The 21837-nt window shown below is 49.2% G+C and overlaps 1 protein-coding gene across 4 annotated transcripts in view; it reads left to right on the top strand.

Annotated features, from left to right (window-relative positions):
• The window catches only part of ASAP1 (ArfGAP with SH3 domain, ankyrin repeat and PH domain 1), a 269663-nt gene that overhangs the window by 216642 nt on the left and 31184 nt on the right, over positions 1-21837 (top strand). For all 4 annotated transcript variants that reach the window (XM_053661175.1, XM_053661177.1, XM_053661178.1 and 1 more), the window contains 8 exons: positions 1212-1281; positions 10045-10132; positions 12129-12177; positions 16970-17133; positions 17605-17738; positions 19251-19342; positions 21280-21466; positions 21708-21793. In XM_053661175.1, the coding sequence (XP_053517150.1) occupies positions 1212-1281; positions 10045-10132; positions 12129-12177; positions 16970-17133; positions 17605-17738; positions 19251-19342; positions 21280-21466; positions 21708-21793 (870 nt within the window). The remainder of the gene's footprint in view (positions 1-1211; positions 1282-10044; positions 10133-12128; positions 12178-16969; positions 17134-17604; positions 17739-19250; positions 19343-21279; positions 21467-21707; positions 21794-21837) is intronic.

Consider the following 21837-nt stretch of genomic DNA (forward strand, 5'->3'; position numbering starts at 1 on the left):
GAGCAGAGAGCTGGAGACGTGAAGGAATGATCTGAACAGAGATCTAGGGGAGAAGGGACGGGCATTTTGAGCAGTGTGTCCAATTTATGTACAATACTTTAGATGGCGTCAGATTTTTATTGCCTTCTGTGAGGGCTTTGGAGCGAACTAACAGTTACATATTCAAGAAGTCTGTATTATCTGCCTTTGGAGTTGAATTTAAGTTCACGTTGTGGCAGGTTTGTTACGAGAATGATTTAACAAGGAAAGGAACCACAAGGTGATGCTGTGTTTAATGCCTGGGAGAAGATAAAATGGTCTCCCCTGATGTTGTTTGTTTCCATGGCAACAGGAGGCCTGTGCAGCCTCTAGCCTGGAGGATGCTGTTCCTGGACATTTCTGTTCACCTGATGGAAAGGGTCTCCACTAGCATGTTTGTACCTGCCGCCCACGTGTCAAACTGCCACCCATAGTCCGTCACCTGTACCTGAAGCTTTACGGAAAAAAAACACTCTTCCAAGTTGAAACTAGTTTTTCTTGGCTTTTTGCATCCTTCATGTGTGGTCCTTTCCATCCTTCATTTCCATCCTGTCGGCATCATCAAATCAAAACTTTGAAAGTGTGAGAGTCCCAGACACGGTTACAACCTTAGCACCACCCCAACTCAGGCCGGAGGCTCCTGCACGGAGAGGGGTCTGTTGTCGGCAGGGTGCACCTCTCTCAGGGCCTCGTCTGTGAGTTTGTACACACGTGTGTTTGCCCCCAGAAACTTTGGGTATGACGTGTCTGCAGTGTTTTGAGTCTTCCCCAACAATACTAGATCATACCTGAATTGTCTTCAGACAGTTTGCTTGTTTCAGTCAACAGTATGCTTTAGAAACCGACGCAGGTCTATGTACTCGCACACTTTCTTCACTGAAGCTCCTGCAGGGAACTTGTAGTGTGGATGTGACCATGAATGAGTACACCGCATGCATTCACTCTCCTGCGGTCAGGCGCCCACTAGTCTCCCATGTTCACTCTCAAAACCACATGGCCATGAGCATCCTCGTCCATGCCTTCCCCGAATTACCTGCCACCTGGGCTCACACAAGGCAACCAAAATGTTCTGGTTCCCGTGGGATTGGGGTTTGGGACGGTTCTGTTCTGTGACGATGATCACACAGGATGCTGTGTAACCGCGTGCCCTGGCACCAACCAGACACATCAGCTGCGTTTGCCTTGCTCTGCAGGATCCGCAAAGTGTGGCAGAGGAGGAAGTGCGCCGTCAAGAACGGGATGCTGACCATCTCCCACGCCACGGTAAGTGAGCCTGTCCTCACACACTGCCCTGCCCCGCCCCGCCTTTTGGTCACGTGGACTGGAAACTAGCAAACACGTGACGTCACGGGCACTGGAAGGCTCCCCAAGCATGTTTAGGTGCGGAGTCCGCCAGACAGTTTCAGATACTCTTTTCCAAAGGAGTTGGTCTGTCTGTGTCCTGTGGCGTCTTTCCTGCCTCCACCTGTCACTCCACCAAAACTTTTTACCTTTTGTTCTCTCAAACCAAATCAGGTAATATTTTATCTGATAATCTCCTCTTTTGGGAAATACTATTGCTTGTTGCAAAAACCTGGTTTGTTGAACTATAAAGATGACAGAAGATGTTCTTTGCGTGGAAAGTGTAACGTAGGAAGTGGAACAATGCGTGTAAATATGTCCAGTCTTTTTTATTGGTACTATTTACTTAAATTACTCAGAAAGTCCATCATTTATGTTAAAGGGTATATAAATAAAACAGTGAATAATAAAATTGCCTCAGTTATGACTCCCCCTTTTTCCCTCATAAAGGCAACTTAATAGGAAATAGCTAAGCTATTAACACGTTCTGCTTATCTTCAGGTTATCAGCAGACATACATGCACATTACTTACTGATAGTTGATGTCTATAATCTATCTGGAATTTCTGCTTTTCTTTTGTAGCACCTATTTCCAACTAGAAGTCCTGTCTCAACAAAATCCATATACTTGTCAAAATAGGTTCAGTCTTGGTGATAGTCAAAGACATATGCAATAAAAACAAATCTCAATTTTGCCCTTTCAAATGAGCAAGACATTATTTTTTTACTCATAAAAATTATCATGGAAAATGTATCGAGTGGGAATGGAAACAGCAAAGTACTCTTGAGTCCCGACAAAGGTACCCACAGGCTGACCCAGGGGCCCAGTGCGGAGAAGAGGCTCATGGGTAAGTCGCAGCTCATGGCTAACAGGACAGCAGACAGGAGCCCTGAGCAATTCACGCACTGGCAGTTTGCCATCATTCACAGTCGTGTTTAGACTGCCCTCTGTTGAGGAGGAAAGGAAGTACCACTTATTAAGCACTTGATGTGAAACCCTTCATAAAATTTATTTCACTGAATCCTCTGTAACCTTCTCTTTTTTTGCTTTTATGTATTTATTTTTTTGTATTGTTGTTCTATTACAGTTATCCCAATTATCCCCCCTTGCTCTCCCCTGCCCTGCCCTCCCCCCTCCCCCCCAGCTCCCACAGTCAGTCCCACCCCTGTTGTCCATGCCCGTGAGTCATTTATACTTGTTCTTTAAGGAGGCCCTTCGCCTTCTTTCCTCCCTTCCCCCTCCCACTCTCCTGCCAAGTCATGGTGTGTCCTTGTCAGGGTCCGGGGACTCGCCTTTCCCGGGAACCTGTGGGAAGGCAGCGCAGTGTGCTGGAGGTCACGGGTTGACGAGAAGCAGTGACGCCACTTCCTAGTAGTTATCCATTGGGGGCAATTTGTTTTAAAAAAGTAATAATGAGTTCTCTTCCATCCTCCCTTTTTCTTTCCTGCTAAACACATTATTGTGGCCAAGCCAACTGTTTCTGTTTGTTCTTGAGGCTCTAGCCAACACAGATATGACATCAGCTGCGCTGTTTAGTGGCTTTGAGAAGAGACTGTGGCATCTGTCCCACGAGTCTGCATCTCTACTTGGCCGTTTACCGCGTGCCCTCGGGAAGAGTGCTCACTGTGCACCGGTGATGGTGAGGATTCAGGGGCATCACACCTCGTGCGCGGGCATTCCATTCAGAGCAGTCATTGCTGCCCCGTGACCTCATTGGCTGTCGCTGGCAATACTGAAATGTGGTGACAGGCATCTCACCTGCTACAAACGTTGGAAATGGGGAGTCACCCTGAGCAGCCCAGGGGAAATGGGTTCCCCTCCCAGCTTTTGATTCCCTTCCACTGACTTCTGTTTTCTCTTTCCCACTTTGTCGGCTTCAGGCCACACTTTTTTTTTTGCCGCCAGTGACATCTTTTGTGAGCACATCCCAGCTCAGAGGAAAGGTCTCTGTAGCCAGTTTTAGCTGGCTTTTCCTGACTTCGCAAACATCATTGATCACTTAGAATCAGATGGAAAATTAAGACCAGCAGTTTCCTGGGAAAACACATGGAACTCAGTGATCTTTGGAAAAGTGGATTAAAGAGTCTTTGTTGTCAGGAAAGTTGGGGCCGATGTTTGGTACCCTTTAATACCTGGGGGTTCCTCCCGCTTGAAGGGCCCCCATCATGTCACGGTGAAGTTGTTACCACAGTGACTCGGGGGAGGGCTGAGTGTGGTCTGAACCACTGGAGCTGCTCCGCTGGCTTGGTGGCCCACGTGACCTGCCCCAGGCGCCGTTCTTCTCCCCGGCTCCTAGTCCAGGAGGAAATCTGTCTTTTCGTGCACCTGCAGGACCTGCAGCCATCCGAGAGCACCTCACCTGCAGACTCACCACTTCCATGGATCTGTTCTGAGGCACAAAGTTTTTAATTTACTATTTAAAGTAATGCATCACTGGGAACCAGAGTCAGTGGGAGTATCTCAATTTGCTGGTATGGCGGTAACATTGATAGCAGCTCCCATCTGTGGACCATCCAGTATGTTCCAAGTGCAGTATACAATGTTTTCTTTCAAAATACCAGTTCTGACAAAGCCGTGGCAAACACTGTGTCAGCTGTGATGGCCACCCACCCCCTGTAGGGTGGCTGCGAGGCCATCACAGGTAAATACACGTGAACCACACAGCAGGGCCTGCCTGATCCCCGTGTCGTGTTATCGTCGGGGTGGTGACGCCACCCTGGTTTGAGTGAACTGCCACCTGTAAGTCACAGTCCTAGGAACCTGTTACAAATTATTGCCACAACTGCTCACTGCCCACTTTGTTAATAAATGTAATGAGAATACTTAAAAAAAAGAGAAAAAACAGGCTGTAGCTGAGATGCTTTATCATCAAATTAATGTGTTTTGCACAGTTATTCTGGAAGGAGTTTTGTTCATGAGTTTTTGTTGGCTGGCAAGGCATGGATTAAAGTGGTCAGTGCAGTGAACCAGGAAATGTGAGTTTTCAAGTCCTTCCTGCACCGCCTGAACTCTGCACACCGACAGGTAGGGGGCGCTCAGTACAGGTCTGTAGGAATGACTAAAGGGAGGAACATGCAGCACAGGCCTCAGAAGCAGTCTCAGCATCACCCCCACTCCTTATCAGGGGCCTCCACGTGCTGTTTCCTTTCCTGCTTACGTCGCAGTGTTGTTCCATGTCGATTCTCAGAAGTAAACTGACAGGCTTTCAGTTTTCAAGCAAAACCCCCTTTTCAGAGGTGAGTTTCTTACACGTGCACACATTCTGCTGCAGGGCCTCCATCCTGGGTTGGAGTGGGAGGTTCCAGGGGATTCGTAGTCATCCACACTCGAGGAAGAATTATTGCATTGGACCATCAGCTTTTGTTGTGGCCACCAGCTGACTGTTTAAGAACTGGGAACATGGTGGGTATGGGTGGTATTTCTCAGCAGGAGTATTAACTGATCTCGAGGAAAATGAGGGAAATGGCCATTCAAGGGCAGGAAGAATCAGGAAGGGAAGAAAAGAAAGATGATTTCACTTACTCTGCACGTGTCCCAGTGGCCTGCCCTTCCAGGGAAATGGCGTGAAAAATGGGAACGGCTCTGGGGAGGAACTCGCTCAGATCTCAACTCTGCTTCTTACTTTCTGCAAAACAACAGTCGGTTTGCTTTCGCTTTCCTGGCCCTCGGCTTCCCCAGCTGAACAGCGCATCCAGGAATAGCACCTGGCTCATAGGGTTATTACAGGAATTAAATGATACAATTTTCTATTTCACTGTGTACAGGTCTGCTTAGGTGTGTAATAAAGGAGAAGCATGCCTTTGCCCCAGATCAGCCGGCACGTGCTTGCTAAGAGCCAGCACTTACCATAACGAACTACTGTTTTGGAGCTCAGTTCTCTGCAGTCGTGGGTGTTCAGCATGTACCTAACTTCTTACAGCAGGTTGCTGTGGTTCTTGATTGGTTGCCAAACATGCCTGACCCTCTAGGGCACAGAGGTGTGTGTCTGAATGCACATTTATTCAGGGAGATGGAGTGGCCACGATCTGTGTGGCTCCATTACTGAGCACGAACAGAGGAAGTAAAGACCTGTATTAGTTTATTTCTCCCTCTTTCCACAAAGCAAGCGCCGCCAGGCTGGGTCCAGTTTATTTCCCAAATGATTAGGGTGCTCACTTGATTGTGAAGCTGAGCAATGCAGCAGCAGGGTGGGGAACTCATTTCGTTTCTAGAGACTAATTGCGGTAGCAGCTGTTCCCTGCTGACGGAGGACTGCCTGCGCTAGCAGCTTCACACTTCCAGCAACAACACGCCGCGTCGCTGCGCGCTGAGCTATTGCAGGACAAATGTGTGGTGTTTGTTTTCCCTCGGGAGACGTGGAAACATTCATCACAATTGACTCACTCTGTTTCCATGCACACGTCCCCTTACATTTCGGATGACTTTCTAGCTGAGTGGCATTTTCTGTGTGGGGTGGCAGGACATCCTGTCAGGGCAATAATATCTTCATCACTTCTGTCCGTGGAACGTGTCCAGTGCTCCCCTGCCAGAAACATTTCCAAAGACCGAAAACTCTAGAAGAGGTCTGTCGTGCGCGTGTGTGTACGTGCGTGTGAAGTGAAAACATCTGTATGTGTTGTTAGTTGGGGGAAAAGGGATTTGTCAAACAATACAGACAAGTGGAACCAGCCCATGTTTTTCTTTTTGTAACATTTACATTTTAAGGGATTTATGTTTGTTTTTTTCACACATATTTTGTTAAAATTAAGGTGTTGACTAACAAGGATTGTGCCTGGGTATAAAGGTGGGATTAACAGGTGAGGTTCAGTTTCTTTTTTGCCCTCTGTCTCCTAGTGTTTCTTCAGTGAATGTGCTTTGTTTTGATGAAAAGTGAAACCCGTACAAGGACAGGCCTCGCTGCATTTGGGGTAGAAGCACTTGTTGCCTTGGAAAGGTTTCCACAGCCGAGCCTGGGGGCACAGTGCACCCAGCCCACATGCACCCTTCAAATGCCTGGACTGGGTGGTCCACATAACTTTTAGAATAGTTTATTAAAAGTCTCCCTTTCTGGCTGAATCTTGAGTCCCCAGCTCCCAGCCCCAAACCATGGCCTTAATTCAGGTCCTCATCATTGCACGTCAGTTTCTCTCTGGGTCACTCCACCAGCGCCCTCCTGAATTCAGGCCTGATCTGCACTCTCTCTGATCGGCTCCAGGTCTCCTGGGGCAGGAACGTGAGTTGCTCACTGCCACGTGCAGTGCCCTCCCTGCGTCCCCATCAGCATCACCTCCTGCCCCCTTCCCCTCCTGCCCCAGGTGCCTGCACCTGGGCCACCTCACTCCTCCTGCTCATCCGCCTCATTCATCTCTCTCCCCAGGTACTCGCTGCAGGCTGGTGCTGCCTGCAGGACCTGCCCAGGTCCTTGGTACACTCTCGAGCTCAGGCACTGGGCATGTGCTAGGTCCATGGTCAGGGCTGTTTCCCACAGCTGCTTACTACATGTTTTTCATATGTGCTTAGAATGCATGAAAAAACTGAGAAAGAAACTAAAAAGACTTCCCTCACACTTTGTATGTGTAAGGCACCTGGAATGCATTCATTCATCTGGTATTTATTGAGTGCCTGCTGTATGCTGGACACATTTTAGTGCACAAAACAGAAACGTGTGCATTTAGTGGAAAAAACCACAAGAAGCAAATAAGGAGAAATAAGAGCCAGGGAGACTAGACTATGTAACAGGGTGGGAGGGACAACAGGTGGCCAGGCCGGGAGCCACTTCTAAGGACCTGTGGGCTGTGAGCCACCTGGAGGGTGAGAGGCCAGTGCCCCTCCCTGGGGCCCAGCAGGGGGAGCAGCAGATGAGGTGGCTGGAGCTGCAGTCCCAGGAGCCTGGCGGTCAGCGTGCAGACGGCCGTTTTCATTCTGCACTGGTAGGACTCCACTGTCCTCGGGAAGGACTCGGAATGCACGTTTCCTTATTCTTTCCCTTTTTTCCTTTTTTCCTTCTAGTATCTAAACAATGTGAGCGTGTTTTCTAGACTGTTCCACGGTGATGCAGCCCAGGGCAAGTCATTTAGCCCTCTACATTTGAAGTCTGCTGAACCGCTGGGGAAGATTATACCTTTAATCAATGTACCTATAAATTAGTACTAAATGTCGAGAGAAAGTCTTTGAAATGCTGAAGAGTTGTACAAATCTGAAATTACTGTTATTACCGTAGTGATTCCTGAGCCTCTGGTCCCTTGGTCTGGGGATGTGGGTGGGGCACCCCGTTACACTTTTTCACATTCCTGGCTCGGCATTGGCTCTGTCAGCAGCTTAGATAGTCAAAAACAGTGTGGTTTTGGCTCCTCAAAGTCACGTTTGGGTTGATAGGCCATTTGTCAAATGTCTCATTGGCATTTGGGGGAAGAACAAACACTGTACTTATGCAAGATAAGTGTTTATGTCCAAGTGAAGTTCAAGTTGATGTGGCAAAGTCAGTCCATTGAACTTGACTCACTTCCCGGGGAATCCACATCATCTGTCATCGTCACTGAAGTTGTGGTTCAGTCATGAAAGGACCCAAACATATAAAATCTTTATCCTCAGAAGCTTTCTGGTGACAGGCTGTGCAGTAGCCCGTGCTTATAGGAGGGTGGTGCTGCCTGACTTTCCTGAACGAGTCAATGCTCAACTTGAGTGGTTTTTTTCTGGCTTTAAAATTCTCTGTTTTGCATTGTATTGGTGTGTCTGTTGACAAGGTTACACTGCAGTGATATAAATTTGGACCAAAAAACCCCATCTAGTTAACCCTCTGCCACATTCAAAAGTGAATGTTGTCTGAACAGTTAAGTTTTTCAAAGAGCTTTCTCTACTTAGGTCAGGAAACTCGAAACCTCTTATTATGCGTAATCAACTCAAGCTTGGGAAGTTCTTTCTTCTGTCTGGCTCAAATCTTCCTCCGCAGTCCGAGTGCCTTTCCTCTGGGTCTGTGCAGATGGAGAACAGCTGCCCGGCCTTGCCACAGAACAACCTTGATGTCCTCGAAGGGGGTCATTAAGTCACTCCCTGCCTGTCTTTTCTCTGGACTAACTAGCGCCTTTAACCTCCTTCAAAGGCCCATTTTCCAGTCCTTTAATCATCTCTCCATCCTCCCTAAGCCCTCCTATGTCCTGCTTGAAACTCGGCTGCCAAACTGGAGCACAGCGTTCTACGGAGAGTCTGTTAACTGGGACTGCTCCCCTTTCGGGTTGTCGAATGTCCTTGTCATTCACTTGGGAAATCCGGTGACTTTACCAATAGTGTCTGAATAAGGCGGGCTGCAGGACCGGCAGTTCGTTTACAGCGGACTGGGCCCTGCTTGGCGGTCTGAGGCCCCTGGCGACCCAAGCCCCAGGTCTGTCCTAAGAAGAACGTGCAGTCCCGTGCCTCCCTGTTCAGGGTGTGGCGACCAGACGCTTCCTGTGAGGCGAACTCTCCTGCACAGGACTCTGCTTCTGGCTTCCGTGTCCAAGTCAAATGCCCGCGGTCTCTCACATCCTCCCCGCAGACAGCTTGCTTTGGAACAGCTAGGCACAGGACCAGGGGCTTGTTTTCTGTGTCCAGGGTCACGGAAATCCCAGAGCAAGATCTTAGAAACGGTCCAGAGAGCACAGGAAGGCAGACAGAAGTTGGGCGTTGCTCATTATTGAGACTGAGAGGTACAGTGGGTCATTGAAATGCCTTGACCACATGCCATCTCTGTTATTCAGGGCTTTGGTTGGTCACTGTTGTGACGTCCTCTTCCCTGCTGCCCCCCACCCCATTTTCCCTAAAAACTTGGGTTGTGTGGGTGGACGCGCTCCTGGCACGGGGACTTGGAGAACCATGCCCGTCAGCTGGGCCTACAGGCCTGGCTACAGAGTTCCAGTGCCTACTGCAGTGGCCTGTGTTCATGCCAGGCCCAGCCCAGACACTCACACATCGCTCCTTGGTCAGCACCTGCAGGAGGCAGACGTGTTGGCATCAGCGTTGGCCAGTGTGTGACCTCAGACGAATGAGGGCAGGCAGGTCCAGAACGAGTTTTGACCAGAGTGATTACGTGGCGAGACTCCATTTAGGCCAGGCCTGTGTATTACAGTCCACACACTACAGGGTCTGATAATCAGAGATTTACTGGTAATCAGCACTGTGATCGTGGCCAGGTTTTCTATCTCCAGATTTGGGGGCTTGTTAAGGTATGCCTCATGGGTGGCAGTTGTCCTTGTACGTTCGAGAGAAATCATGTAAATTTCACATCGCAACCAAAACTTGTGGATGCTTGGGACATCAGGTTTGGGATGATTGGTGACTGGGTCATTCTGAATGAGTGAATGAATGAATGAATGAATTATAGTCCACTACATTTCACAGGAAGATACAGTATTAAAGTGCCATCTGTTTGAATAGGAGTGGGTTCCAGAAAGGTGCATTTTCCTGGACCATGCCTGCTCTTCATTGAAAGGTGGATTTTCCTGGTTCTATTCTGATTAATCACCAGATATTATGTATAGTTAAGGACATTTGTTAGACCACCAAAATTTTTTTTTCCTTTAATGACATTCAGAATCCTGATGACTGAATAAGACCTTATCAAACTTGCCGCCTGCAACCACGTGCCTCCCCCGGCCCCCCAGGCCCCAGGCACTGCCCCCGCAGGGGAGGGGAAGGTGCTACAGGTCACTTCTCCGTGTTCTCTGTTCCAGTCTAACAGGCAGCCAGCGAAGCTGAACCTTCTCACCTGCCAGGTGAAACCGAATGCGGAGGACAAGAAGTCTTTTGACCTGATCTCACGTGAGTGCTTTTTCTCTCTGAGTCAGTCGGTTACAGTGGATGCTGGCGGCCGCCCGTTGCCATCCTCTGGGCATTGAGGCAGCGGCTTTTCCAAGCAGGGCTCCTCGCTGCCTCCGCACACGCAGCCCTAGGGAGGTCCGCGGGTCTGAGTTTGCTCTGAGCCCTCCTGCTCCAGGTGAGGGCAGGCTGTCAGATCGTACAGGGGAATAGAACCTACATTCGTAAGGTGAATTAGACCAATTCCTGATCGTGGCACACAGCTGTCGCCTTGGAGAGACTGCTGTATCATAGTCTTACCTATGAGGCCAGACATTGGTATTTTGTAGGAAGCCCCCAGGTGGTTCTCAGGTATCTTTGGAAAGGCAGGTGTGCCGCTGTATTCGAACAACTGATTTGCTTACACTCTTAGGCCTAAAGGAAAAATTCCCTGCTTCCAATCACCACTGCCTTCAAACCCCACGAATGGATGACACTCTGTTCTGTCTCACTCTCCTGCCCCAGGGGTCAGAGCACGCTTTCCTCTTGTGACTCGGGGGCAGAAAGACCTACCCACCGGCCTATACTGTGTGTTCTCGGAGGCTCCGGAGAGTTGGTAGGGGAGATGGTTTTCCTCCAGGCTGGCTCCCTGTGTCCCCACCGGGCCCGTGTCTGCACTGCAACCCTCACATAGCTGTTGGGACACCTCTTTGTAAAGGCCGTGCCGATACAGTGACTGTCACAAATACCATGTGGTCCCACAGCACCACCCTTCAGCGTCCCTCCCTCTCTGCAGCGCCCCCTGGCCTAGGCAGGCCGACAGCCTGCATGCACACTCCTTGTGTAGAGCACAAAAGCACTTCCCTGCACTTGACCTCCTTCAGGTGCCATTGTGTGACTTGAAACCCAGAGACAGGATTAGTCCTGGGGCTCTTAACATGGACTCTGAGCTGGATTCTGTAGCACATGTTGAAGTGCTATGATTTTTACGACCAAGCAATTACTTGGGTTATTAATGAGAGTTAAAATATGACTTTAAAAAGCCAAGAACCTCTAGATTATAGAATCTGTAGGTCATTGAATTATAGAAGCATAACTGCAGTTCAGTTTTTGACCATCTAATCTGTGCCAGGTGCTTTACGTACATCGTTGCTAATCCTCACAAAGCCAGTTTGCTGTCTGACAGTAAACTGAGACCCAGAGAGGTTCAGTGACTTTCACAAAGTCACACAGCATTAAAACAGACATTCAGCTGGGACCCTTAGGGTCAGCTACCCATGGCATGTTCTTCTACACGCACACCGTCTCTCTCTGGGAGATGGGGGTGTGAATGCCTAGCCTGGGGCAGCCACGTAGTGAATGGCCGGCTGGAAGTAAAGGCTCATTTGACCTGAGTGTGTTGAAGCATCCTAGCAGAGTCTTCATTTTAAGAGCTTCCCTCATAAACACCTGCCCGAAGTATCCAAGGCCGCTCCCTCCTCCCCTGGGTAGCAGCCTGAGATGACCAGCAAACCGAGGTCGGAGCTTTCTCCCCTGAAGCCTGCTTCGAGTGGGGGGCAGCCCAGACTTCTCTGGGGCAGACTAAGCCTGCTTGTCCGAGCTGCCCTGAGAGTTGTGAATCATTTCAGAAAAGGAAATTATTTTTAAAGAGAACACAATAAAAGGCAAATTGGAAATGAAAAGCAAAATACTGCGCTGGCAGCTGGCACTCTGCAGTTTGTCGCTGGAATCCACTCGAGCGGGTAGGGCCAGTCCCCCTCCCCATTTTCTCCAGAAGTGCCAGATATTTGGGGGGTGTTTGCGGTTATTTTATTGCATTCCTATGGCACTTCAGAAAAAGTAGTATTGACAACATGAATTGTGTAACTGCTGGAACAAAGTGGCATAAAAACAAAAGAATATTAAAATCCTACTTTTACTGTGAGGGGTTTTTTTTGTAGGAACTTGGGAAGTTTTTATTATTCCTAAAGGTATTCTGCTTTCTAAGGTTTCACTTTGGTTCATTTTTTTTGTATTTTAGATAATAGGACGTATCACTTTCAAGCAGAAGATGAACAGGATTACGTAGCGTAAGTAGTTCTGAAATGCTGGCACCCCCGAAATGCCGTGGCCGTCACGTTCATGACCGAGCACTGCTCCTGGTGGTTCCTTATGCTTGTCTCTCCTTTCTGGGCCTTCACACGTTGCTCTCTCTCTCTCTGTGGTGCCCGGGGAACTCTGGGGCCTCCTTTAAGATGCTGCTCAGGCCCCACCATCCCAGAGGTATGCGCCTTGCTCTCAGCCCCGGTTCAGGCTGAGCCCCTAGAGACCGAGAGCTTCCTGAAGACAAGGATGGCGTCTTCCTGTCTCGCAATGACGTCGCCGACACATAGAGGGCGTGCCCTCTGTTTGGTGACCAGATGCGTGAGCCAGTCTTCCTGTCACAATGAGGGCAGCAGGTCAGCCTGCCGCTGAAGGACCAGGATTGGCAGGAACCCTTCTGTGAGAGAGCCCGGTGTGGGGGGCGAACTGGGCTTGGTGTCTGTCACTCACTCCTGTGTTGGAATCCTACCCTCACCTGACCAGGTGTGCCATCCCAGGCAGCCCCTTTTTCATACCATCCCTGGTCTGGAGCCACTGTCATTCCCTCTTCTGCCCTGTAGACTGGCGGGGACTGAAAACAGTGTCATGGGACCGCTGCAGCCTCAGCTGCTTTGGTGAAGGGGTGTTTGTATGAGTGCTGGCAGTGAGACCTGTCTGTAGCATTCAGACGTGCAGTTCCCGCGTCATTGGCGGTGCACAGTACATACTGTTTTGCCCCCTTAATTATTCCTGTGGAGCCACAGAATTCTGCTCACACCCCGCTTCCTTACACTCACCCCTTTTCTCTCCTTCCTCTCTGTCTCCTCCTGCTCTGGAGAATTTTACTCTTTCCCCATCAGGGAGAAATGATAGGGATCAGAGAGAGAGAAATGGGTACAAAGGATGTGGAGTTGGGAGAAGCAGTGAAAAAGCTGAGCAAGAAGGTAGGAGGGACCAAGAGAAAAGAGGAGAAACGTCCACAGGTCATTCCTTCACCTGATGGTTTAATAAATGCCAACTGTGTCCCGAGACCGATGCAAAGCATCAAGAATGCAGCACCGAGGTAGACGGAGCCCCCTCCTGAAGGAACTCAGTCTCTGCTGGACGAGAAGGGCAGGTGACATGGTGCAGGGACTGAGGAGGCCAGTGCCGTGGGCACACAGACTGGGACTCACACCCTCCTGGGTACTTGGGGGTGCTGCTCAGAGGCGACTTTCAAGAGGAAGGTGAGCATCCAGAGCTGGCTCAGGAAGGCATGGGGAGGGTGCAAACCCTCCCACGGGTGGGAGATTCCGCCGGCCTAGAAGCAGCAAGGAGGGAGAGACAGGAAATGACAGACGGCCAGATGTTGCCGAGATGGAGTCGGCCAAGTGAGGGTGACTAGAAACCAGGGAAAACGGGGACAGTCAGGAGGGCTGGCCTCCACCTCAGATTCAGAGAGAGGTCACATTTACCCCAAAGTAGGTAACGCGTGTTGCACTCGTACTGTGCTGAGTGCGTGTCGTGCCTCGGTAACCCTGACAACCGCAGAATCAGACTGTCATCCCTCGTTTGGAAATGAGGAAGCGGGGCACGGTGTGCTCGTGGACACAGTCCTAGTGACCCGGGCACCTCACGGTCGAGTTGGACGAAGAAGTCCTCCAGCGTCCGGAGCGTCCAGCTGCCCTCACGTTGGCACCTGTCATGGGCCAAGCAGCAGGGGCTCACCTGCACTCTCTCTGCTCCTTTCACACACCCCGAGGGCAGCAGACCATCCCCCATTTGATGATTAGACTCAGAACAGTAGATGTGCGGTTGGAAGCCCAGCTCTGATGCCCGTGCTGTTTCCAGCTCACCACGCTGGTTCCATCGGAGGTTCAGCTCCACGAGTCAGAGGACAGGGATTCCGAAGTGAGAATGGAAAAGCCCGAGCCACACCCTTAGCTGGATCTGGCCGGCATCGCTTGGTTTACTTTCAGGAACTTCACTCTCCTTTGTAAGACAAGGGAACAACAGGTGGTTACTTAAGGCCCCTCTTGGAAAGGGGCGGACAGTGTGCGATTCGAGCAGACAGCGTTCCTCGTGTGATGGCTGTTCACTGGTTCCTGCTGGGAAAGGTACCACAGGCCGTCACGTGTCCCGGGCAGCCCTGACACATGTCCCATGAAGAGTTTGTAGTCACCTTGGAATGTTGCTTTCCCTGCTCTCGTTTTGTGCTTTGCTTCTCTTTCCCCCACCTCACAGCCCCAAGTGGGAGGATAGGTAGGAGATCTGCTCTATCTCGGACCAAGACCTGTAGCCTTCTGACCTACGTACGGGTAGTTGAGTCGGCCAGAGGCATCAGTTTCCTGCCCAGGACCTCACACCCTGTAGTAAAGGGTTGCTGGGCCCCTTCTGCAGTTGTGGCACCTCGTGCGCTCGAAATCCTGTGGGTGCTCGTGGTGATGTGGCAGGCGGACTTGAGGGATGTAGGAGGTAGAGGCTTTCTACAGGGGAGGTGTGTGCCCTGGAGGGAGGCCTCAGTTCTTCATTTGCCTTCTCTGCACCTCTGGGTTTCCCTCTCATGGGAGAGTGTGCAGTGAGGTTGAGTGAAGAAATCACCGCTCGCCGAGGAAGGAGGCAGGTGCGGTACGAAGAGCAGATGCGCCTTAAGGCGAAGACCTGACGGCTGCTCCCGGCTGCTCCCGGCTCTGCCCTTCCTGCAGCTGCGGTCATCCCCCCTCCGTCTTCTTGCCAGTTCATTGGGAATTATGGGCCTCACCTGCAGGCTTGGAGACCTGAGATAAAATGTGTAAAACTCCTACCGCGGTGCCAGTTTTTTTAACCCTGTAAACTCAAAGTGATTTTTAAAGTATTAGAATACAATTAGGCATTCTTTTCTTTCTTATATTTTTGTGTGCCTGTTACTTTAAAGTAATTTAAAAGTTTTTTTTAATTGTCAGAAATAGCTATTTCAATCTCCACCCTTTTGAAAGGGAGCCATTTCATTCCACCAAGTTTGAATTACTCTAGAAAACTCATGGTGCTTTACATATGTGTTTTTTGGTTATCATGACAGACTTCTTTCCTTCTTTGTCATGACCTCTTGAATAAAGAGGCAAAAATGGCCTCAGGGAAAGAACTCTGCAAACGGGGAGTCACTGGAAATGTCCAGCTGCGGCCCTTGGGCACGCCGTCCAGCCTCTCTGGGCTTGTTGCCCCGTGGACCAAGTGTCGTGGGCACTCACGGTGGGGCTGGTTGGAGGGTTACCTGAGCGAGATTGTAAGTGCCTGGCACGTAGTAGGTATTCGTGACGTCCAATAGGCAGAGTATCACGATGCTTAAGGAGAACAAAGTAGAGACCCTGCAGGCGGAGAGGAAACTTTGGTCCCATCGATGCCACGGGTAACATGCCGTGACCAGTTCTCTTGAGTCAGGTTTCTTAAACTGTTTTTAACATAACAGTTTCTAGTTTGTAACTCGAGACTAAATAGTGGAAAAACACAGTTCCATGTAAAAGGTATTTAGTGGCCCCCCCTCCCTGCCCGTCCCTAGACTGCTGGTTTTGAGGTGCAGTGAGTGCTTCCTGCATCACAGTAGAAAAGCTACGCTGTGCACAGGTATTTCTCACAACAAACTGGAGCGCCACCTAGAGTCCAAGGTGGGACTTGCAGGTCACGTGCCCTAGGAAATTTGGGTTGTCTTTCAATTCCCATGACTAATTCAAAACCTGTTGTAGCCAGTCCTTTGTTTCATATCCTTTTGATCCTACAAGACACCCGAAAAACTAGAGCCTCATTTCTGGACCTCTGTGTTCTCTGCTGAGAATAGGTATCACCTTGTCTCTGCAGTAGGTAACGATAAACTGTGGTTTGGAAATGTTTTTCCTTTTCTTCTTAAAAAAAATATGCATGGCTCCCCCCCCCCCCCACTCATAAAGTAATACCAGCTCCCTAAACATATGGCAAATTACAGAGAGGCACAGAGTCGAGCAATCCATCTATCCGTTTTCCTACAGAAGACCACTCAGGGACGCCAACAGCATTCTACAAATTTCCTTGTAGCCTTTTCTTTTCCAAACAAACATATGTACTCCAGGCATGCATTTAAATGTGAGGCTATATTATATGTAATGGCTTTTCCTATTTATTCCACGAAACATTATATTATGAGCATTTCCCCAACGTCATTCAAAAATTAGTAAAACACTTCCGTTTTAACACCTGGGTAACTATTCCACTTTCGGGTTACTTCATTCTTTATTAATCAGCCCCCTGCTGTTGGGCATTCGGGTCATTTTATGCATAGGTTGGTGGGAGAGGATTATTTTGTTCAGTACACATTGGGATCTTACTGTATATATAATTTAATAGTCTTCACTTTCTATTGTACATTGAAATGCCAGCATGTTTCCACATTAATGCACCTTTTTCATGAGCATAGATTTTCCCGGCCGCTCATGAAATGCCCTGTGTAATGTCACTCCGAGGCCCCGCCGCCACCTCCAGCTGGGCCTGTGGAGAGCAGAGGCCTCCTGCTGAACCCCTGCCCGCCCCCCAGCCATTCCATTCCTCACCGGTCCTTCTGCGTCATCCCCGTGGGCGTGTCCATGCGGGTCCTCAGCGATACTGACCCGACCTGTCCCACCTCGTCCTCCAGTCTCTCCCGTTCCCTCCGCTGTGTCCCCTTCCACCTTTTACCTCCCTTTCCTTTAGGTTTCATTTCTTTTTTCTTCTCTCTTCACTGTCTTGGGGGAGCGGTGTCGCTTTTGGTGTCTCTTGGGGAACACAGTTGTGTTGCAATGTGGGGAAAACAAGGTCTCCTTCCTGTTTCAACAACAGATGGATTTCAGTGTTGACAAACAGCAAAGAGGAGGCCCTGACCATGGCCTTCCGTGGAGAGCAGAGCACGGGTGAGAACAGCCTGGAGGACCTGACCAAAGCCATTATCGAGGACGTCCAGCGGCTCCCTGGGAATGACGTCTGCTGCGACTGTGGCTCATCAGGTATTGGTCCCCAGAGTGGAGGTGGCTTGTTAAACATCTTTCTCCTCTCATAGAAGGTGAATGAGCTGGTAATTTCAAACCCTCTTCCCCTATGGACACACCCAGCACATATTCCCAACTTGACTGACCCACGCTGTTGGCTGTACCTGCGAAACTCCCACCTGCTCCCTACGTGGTCACCTACCAAAATACAACCTTGGCTAGTAAGAAGAAAGAACTTGATTTTGTTTTCAATTCAATATTGAAAGAAAGTTTTTTCAAATTTGTCTCAGGACACTTTCTGCTCTCAAACAAACTATCAATTTTTATAATCACCCCTCAGCCAAACTGCAAGCAATCTGCTTCGTCTGTGTAAATCTTCCCCTTGTAATTGTTTAAAAGTTTTACCACTATTGTTTTAGCTTCCTCTGCAGTGGGCACGCTAAAATTAGATGCCTTGTTTGCTCATTGTCTTCAAAATCCTTTCCACAGAACCAACCTGGCTTTCCACCAACTTGGGTATTTTGACCTGCATAGAATGTTCCGGCATCCACAGGGAAATGGGGGTTCATATTTCTCGCATCCAGTCTTTGGAACTAGACAAATTAGGAACTTCTGAACTCTTGGTAAGTAGTGACCTGTACTTAGGAGGAAAACTTGAAGTTCATTGTCGTGAATATATTGGTTTAAGGTTTTTGTTTCTCCCGAGTCCAAAAGTATTAAATTCTGAATTTTGTTTAATTTGCACAGATATTTAAAATGTAAGTCTCGTCCTGTGTAATGTTGACTATTTCTTTTTCCTGTTCGAAGAACTGGTGAATCACACAGTTCCATAATTAGTCAGTTAAACTGGCCCTTCTGGGGTGGGCTTTTTCAAAGCTGCTTTTTTCTTCCAGAATCAGTTTTACATGATTCACGGAAAAGCGGTAAAGGGAGGTAGGTGCTGAATTCACCTGCTCACTTTACATAGGGGCTTGTGTTGTTAAAAATGATGACTGATGTGGTTTTTTCTCTATTTTTACTGTTTGTAAGTTTGTAAAAGTACACGTGAATAGAGCACGGCCGGTCAGCTGCCACCCTAAAACCAATCACTCCTTACCCCAGGAGTTCTTTAATGAGCACAGGGAGAGCCGTGGGCAGGTGTGGGGCTGAGCTTTGTAGGAGAGAAAAGGGTCAAAAACACTCCCGTGTGCTTATAACCCCACCCTTCCCATCGTCATTCACCCGTATTGGGGGCCCTTGTCTGGTCCAAGTTAAATGGTCCCCACAGTAGGAACTGTGGGCCTTGCTCAGAAGGCCCTCGAGCAAAAAAGGGGGACCAAGAACCTGAGAGCCTGGCTCATCGCTTGCCCCGTCTGGAGCAGTCCCCAAAGGTCAAGGCAGTTGCCTGGCGAGCAGTCTTGGTCGTCAGGCATGAGGGCCCGTCTTGTGTTGTGGGAACCCCTTGACTTAGGAGATGGGAAATTCGGAAAGTGTGCTGGTGCCGGGCTCCTTGCCCCTTCAGGCATCTGATTGTGTGAATGCTCCTTAAACCTCACATAGACCCCAAATTACCTGAGCAGCCGCAGGACCTTCAGGACCACTAGTTTTGGAAGAATCTTGAACCCAGACTCGGAGTGCTTACTGGAACCTCTGCAATAGTTGCCTGCTGCATCTAAATTTGTGCCCCAAACATAAGGAGCCCTAATTTCTTCTCTGTCGAGTAAAGCTGCTCCATCATCTAACTGGAGGCATGAGGGCAGTTGCATGGCCTTTGTTGTTCGTTAAGCATTTAACCTGGATTCGTGAGCAGCCTGCTGTGTCTGACTCCAAAGATGCGGGTGTGGGGCCACATCCTCTTCTGTTCTCGTGTTTATCACACTGCGTTTGTAGAAATGACTGGCTTTCTCATCAGGGGTCCGTCTAGCCCATAGTAAGTTCCTCCGGGAGGGAACGTGGTTTACCATCTCTCTTTTTCGCTTTCTAAAGCCTGGCACGTGGCAAGTGCTCAGCAGGTATTTGTTGACCAATGGATGGATGGTTCGTATTCTGAACTGGGTGGGGGAAAGTACATGTTCAGAAACCTCACAAGCAAATAATAGAAACCTTTTAAACCAGGGGTAAAGAGTTTGCTATGTTGTGCTCTGTTTATGTTACAGCTGGCCAAGAATGTAGGAAATAATAGTTTCAATGATATTATGGAAGCGAATTTACCAAGCCCCTCACCAAAACCCACCCCGACAAGTGATATGTAAGTACTTCCAGTATCTTGAATTCTTTACCATTGTATCATTGTTTCTGAACCCTCCCCAGAAACTTCCTCGTAGTTATAGTGCTTTGCCCTGCAGGGGAAGCCACGTTATGAGGAAAGAGCAGAGCAGAGAACTTGGAAATGTATTTCGGGAATGCACAGGTTATTTTCAGCATCACCTGCCCCTAGGGAGTCGCAGCTGCTCGGGAGGATAGATCTTCCTGGGGATGATTATCTCTAAATCAGGACATGTTGTGATAAATAAGGGACACAGAAGCAGTGGGGAGAGGCCTGGCAGGTTGGCAGAAGTCCAGATGCTTTATCAGCCCACTCAGCAAGACGGCGGGGAGACAAACATTCTAGCCTCGCTCCCATGTGGCTGGTGGGAATGCCAGTGGCACACTGCCCATGACCATGTTTATCACAGTTAGAAATGTATTTACCTTCGACTGAGCAGCCCCTCTCCTGGGAGTGTATTCCTGTTCTGTGGTAAGGCCAGATGAGGAGCAAACGCAAGCATCACCCATAGGCCTCTGGGGGCGGAGGGGGCGGGAGGCAAAACCAAGCACGCTAGCCCTCTTGGCCGTCCAAACTCAGGAACTGAACTGTGGGAAATTTGCTGATGAATTTCCTCACTTTTGAACTCTCACATGTCCTGTCTGGACTCAGACGCCAAATGGATTGGGACAGTGATAAATGCGTGAACACACTGATTTGAAATTGTGTTTGAAGAACCACGGGAAAGTGCACAGGAGGCTTCAGTGCTTGCTCTGGGGCGGGTGTAAGCGGGAGACTCCCCCATCAACGCCCTTTGGTGTCATCTATGGTTTTGAGTCACGTGACTCTTTAAACCTATTAGAAAATCATTACATTGGGTTTGCACTTTAAAAAGTCTTTTTAATGCTGTGGATGGATAGGAAGGACTGAGTCCTGCCCGTGAGCAGAAAGGTGTTGTGTAGTAGCTGCCTGCCTAAATGTCTCACCCGCCCTCCTCGGAAGTTGTTCGGGCACCAAGTCTGCAAAGCAGTAAAGCCGTCATGGGGGGCATCCGAGGGAGATGTTTGTGTCACTCTGAAACCATGAAATAAAACCTCCCAGTAGGTCCCTGGGTGGTCGATGTTTCTTGAATTCAAGAAATGCGTATCAAGCATGTACTGTGTATGCCTCACAGCGAGTTAGCTGCCGGGGAACCAGCAGAACACAGACTAGATATAAACCCTGTTCTCACAACACCGGGAATCTGGAGAGGAAGGTGGGCTGCAACTCAGAACTGCAGCAGCTAGCACCATGCGCATAGCTGTGTCAGTGCCACAGAAGAAAAATCAAGGGTGCTGGGGAGCAGATGTGGCACCCCGACTTGTCTGCGGGCGTCTGGCTAACAAAGGGGTTCAAGCATCGACCCCCACGCAGAGACCGCTCGGATGTCTTTTCACCGATGAGCACGGATTACAGAGAATTAAGGCTTTGACAACAGCCCATCTGCACCTCAGTTTCCTTACCTGCTACAGAGCAGAGTGAGGTCCAATGACTAAAATCCTTTCCATGAAGCTCTGAAATCTTCTCACTGGTCTTTCAGAACTGCTTCAACTTCTGCAGTTTTTCATTTGCCTTACATACTTCTGTGAGCCAGAGTTTGCAGTTGTAGCAAACAGCCAATGTCTCATGCTGTTGCCCAAGGCAGAAAAGAAACCTGCTGGGATCTGTGTGCCCTTTAATTTTGTGCCTGCGAGTGGCCACACGTGCCGGTGAATGTGTACCAAGTCCTCCATTCTGTCTCTGCTGGGATAACTTGGTCTACAACCTGGCGTGTTTGAATGTCGAAAAGAAGTACTTAATTAAGACCACTACCTCAAAGAGAACTGCGGGTCTGCAAAAGTGTGCATCTTTCTTAGCTCTTGGAAAATAAAAGTACTTGGTCTCGTTTTGCTGTCTTTTAGGACTGTACGGAAAGAATACATCACGGCAAAGTATGTAGATCATCGGTTTTCAAGGAAGACCTGTTCTTCTTCATCCGCTAAACTGAACGAATTGCTCGAGGCCGTCAGATCCAGGGATTTGCTTGCACTAATTCAAGTCTATGCAGAGGGCGTGGAGCTCATGGAGCCACTGCTGGAATCTGGGCAGGTGAGGCCGCGCTGAAACTGTAGGGCGGAAGGGATGTGGGCGGCCCATTTCCAACATGACTCTCGCAGTTAGAATGAGACCTAACATACCAAGTGGCCCTGTGTAAATCAGGACAATCTGAGAGTGAAAGGGGGTGCTAGTAATAATTGTTCTGGGGTAACTGATGTAAAGGAAGCTGCTCTAGACAGGGTAGGACATGTGACACACCCCCCCCCGTTTATACTTATCTTGTCCTTTTTAGGAGCTCGGGGAGACAGCCCTTCATCTTGCAGTCCGAACTGCAGACCAGACATCTCTCCATTTGGTTGACTTTCTTGTACAAAACTGGTATGGTTTTTTCTCTCTCTGAATATGCCTCATAAATTAACAAA

The sequence above is a fragment of the Artibeus jamaicensis genome, unplaced genomic scaffold, assembly GCF_021234435.1.
Source record: "Artibeus jamaicensis isolate MK-2021 breed Jamaican fruit bat unplaced genomic scaffold, CSHL_Jam_final scaffold_916, whole genome shotgun sequence".
In the NCBI taxonomy this organism is placed as follows: Eukaryota; Metazoa; Chordata; class Mammalia; order Chiroptera; family Phyllostomidae; genus Artibeus; species Artibeus jamaicensis.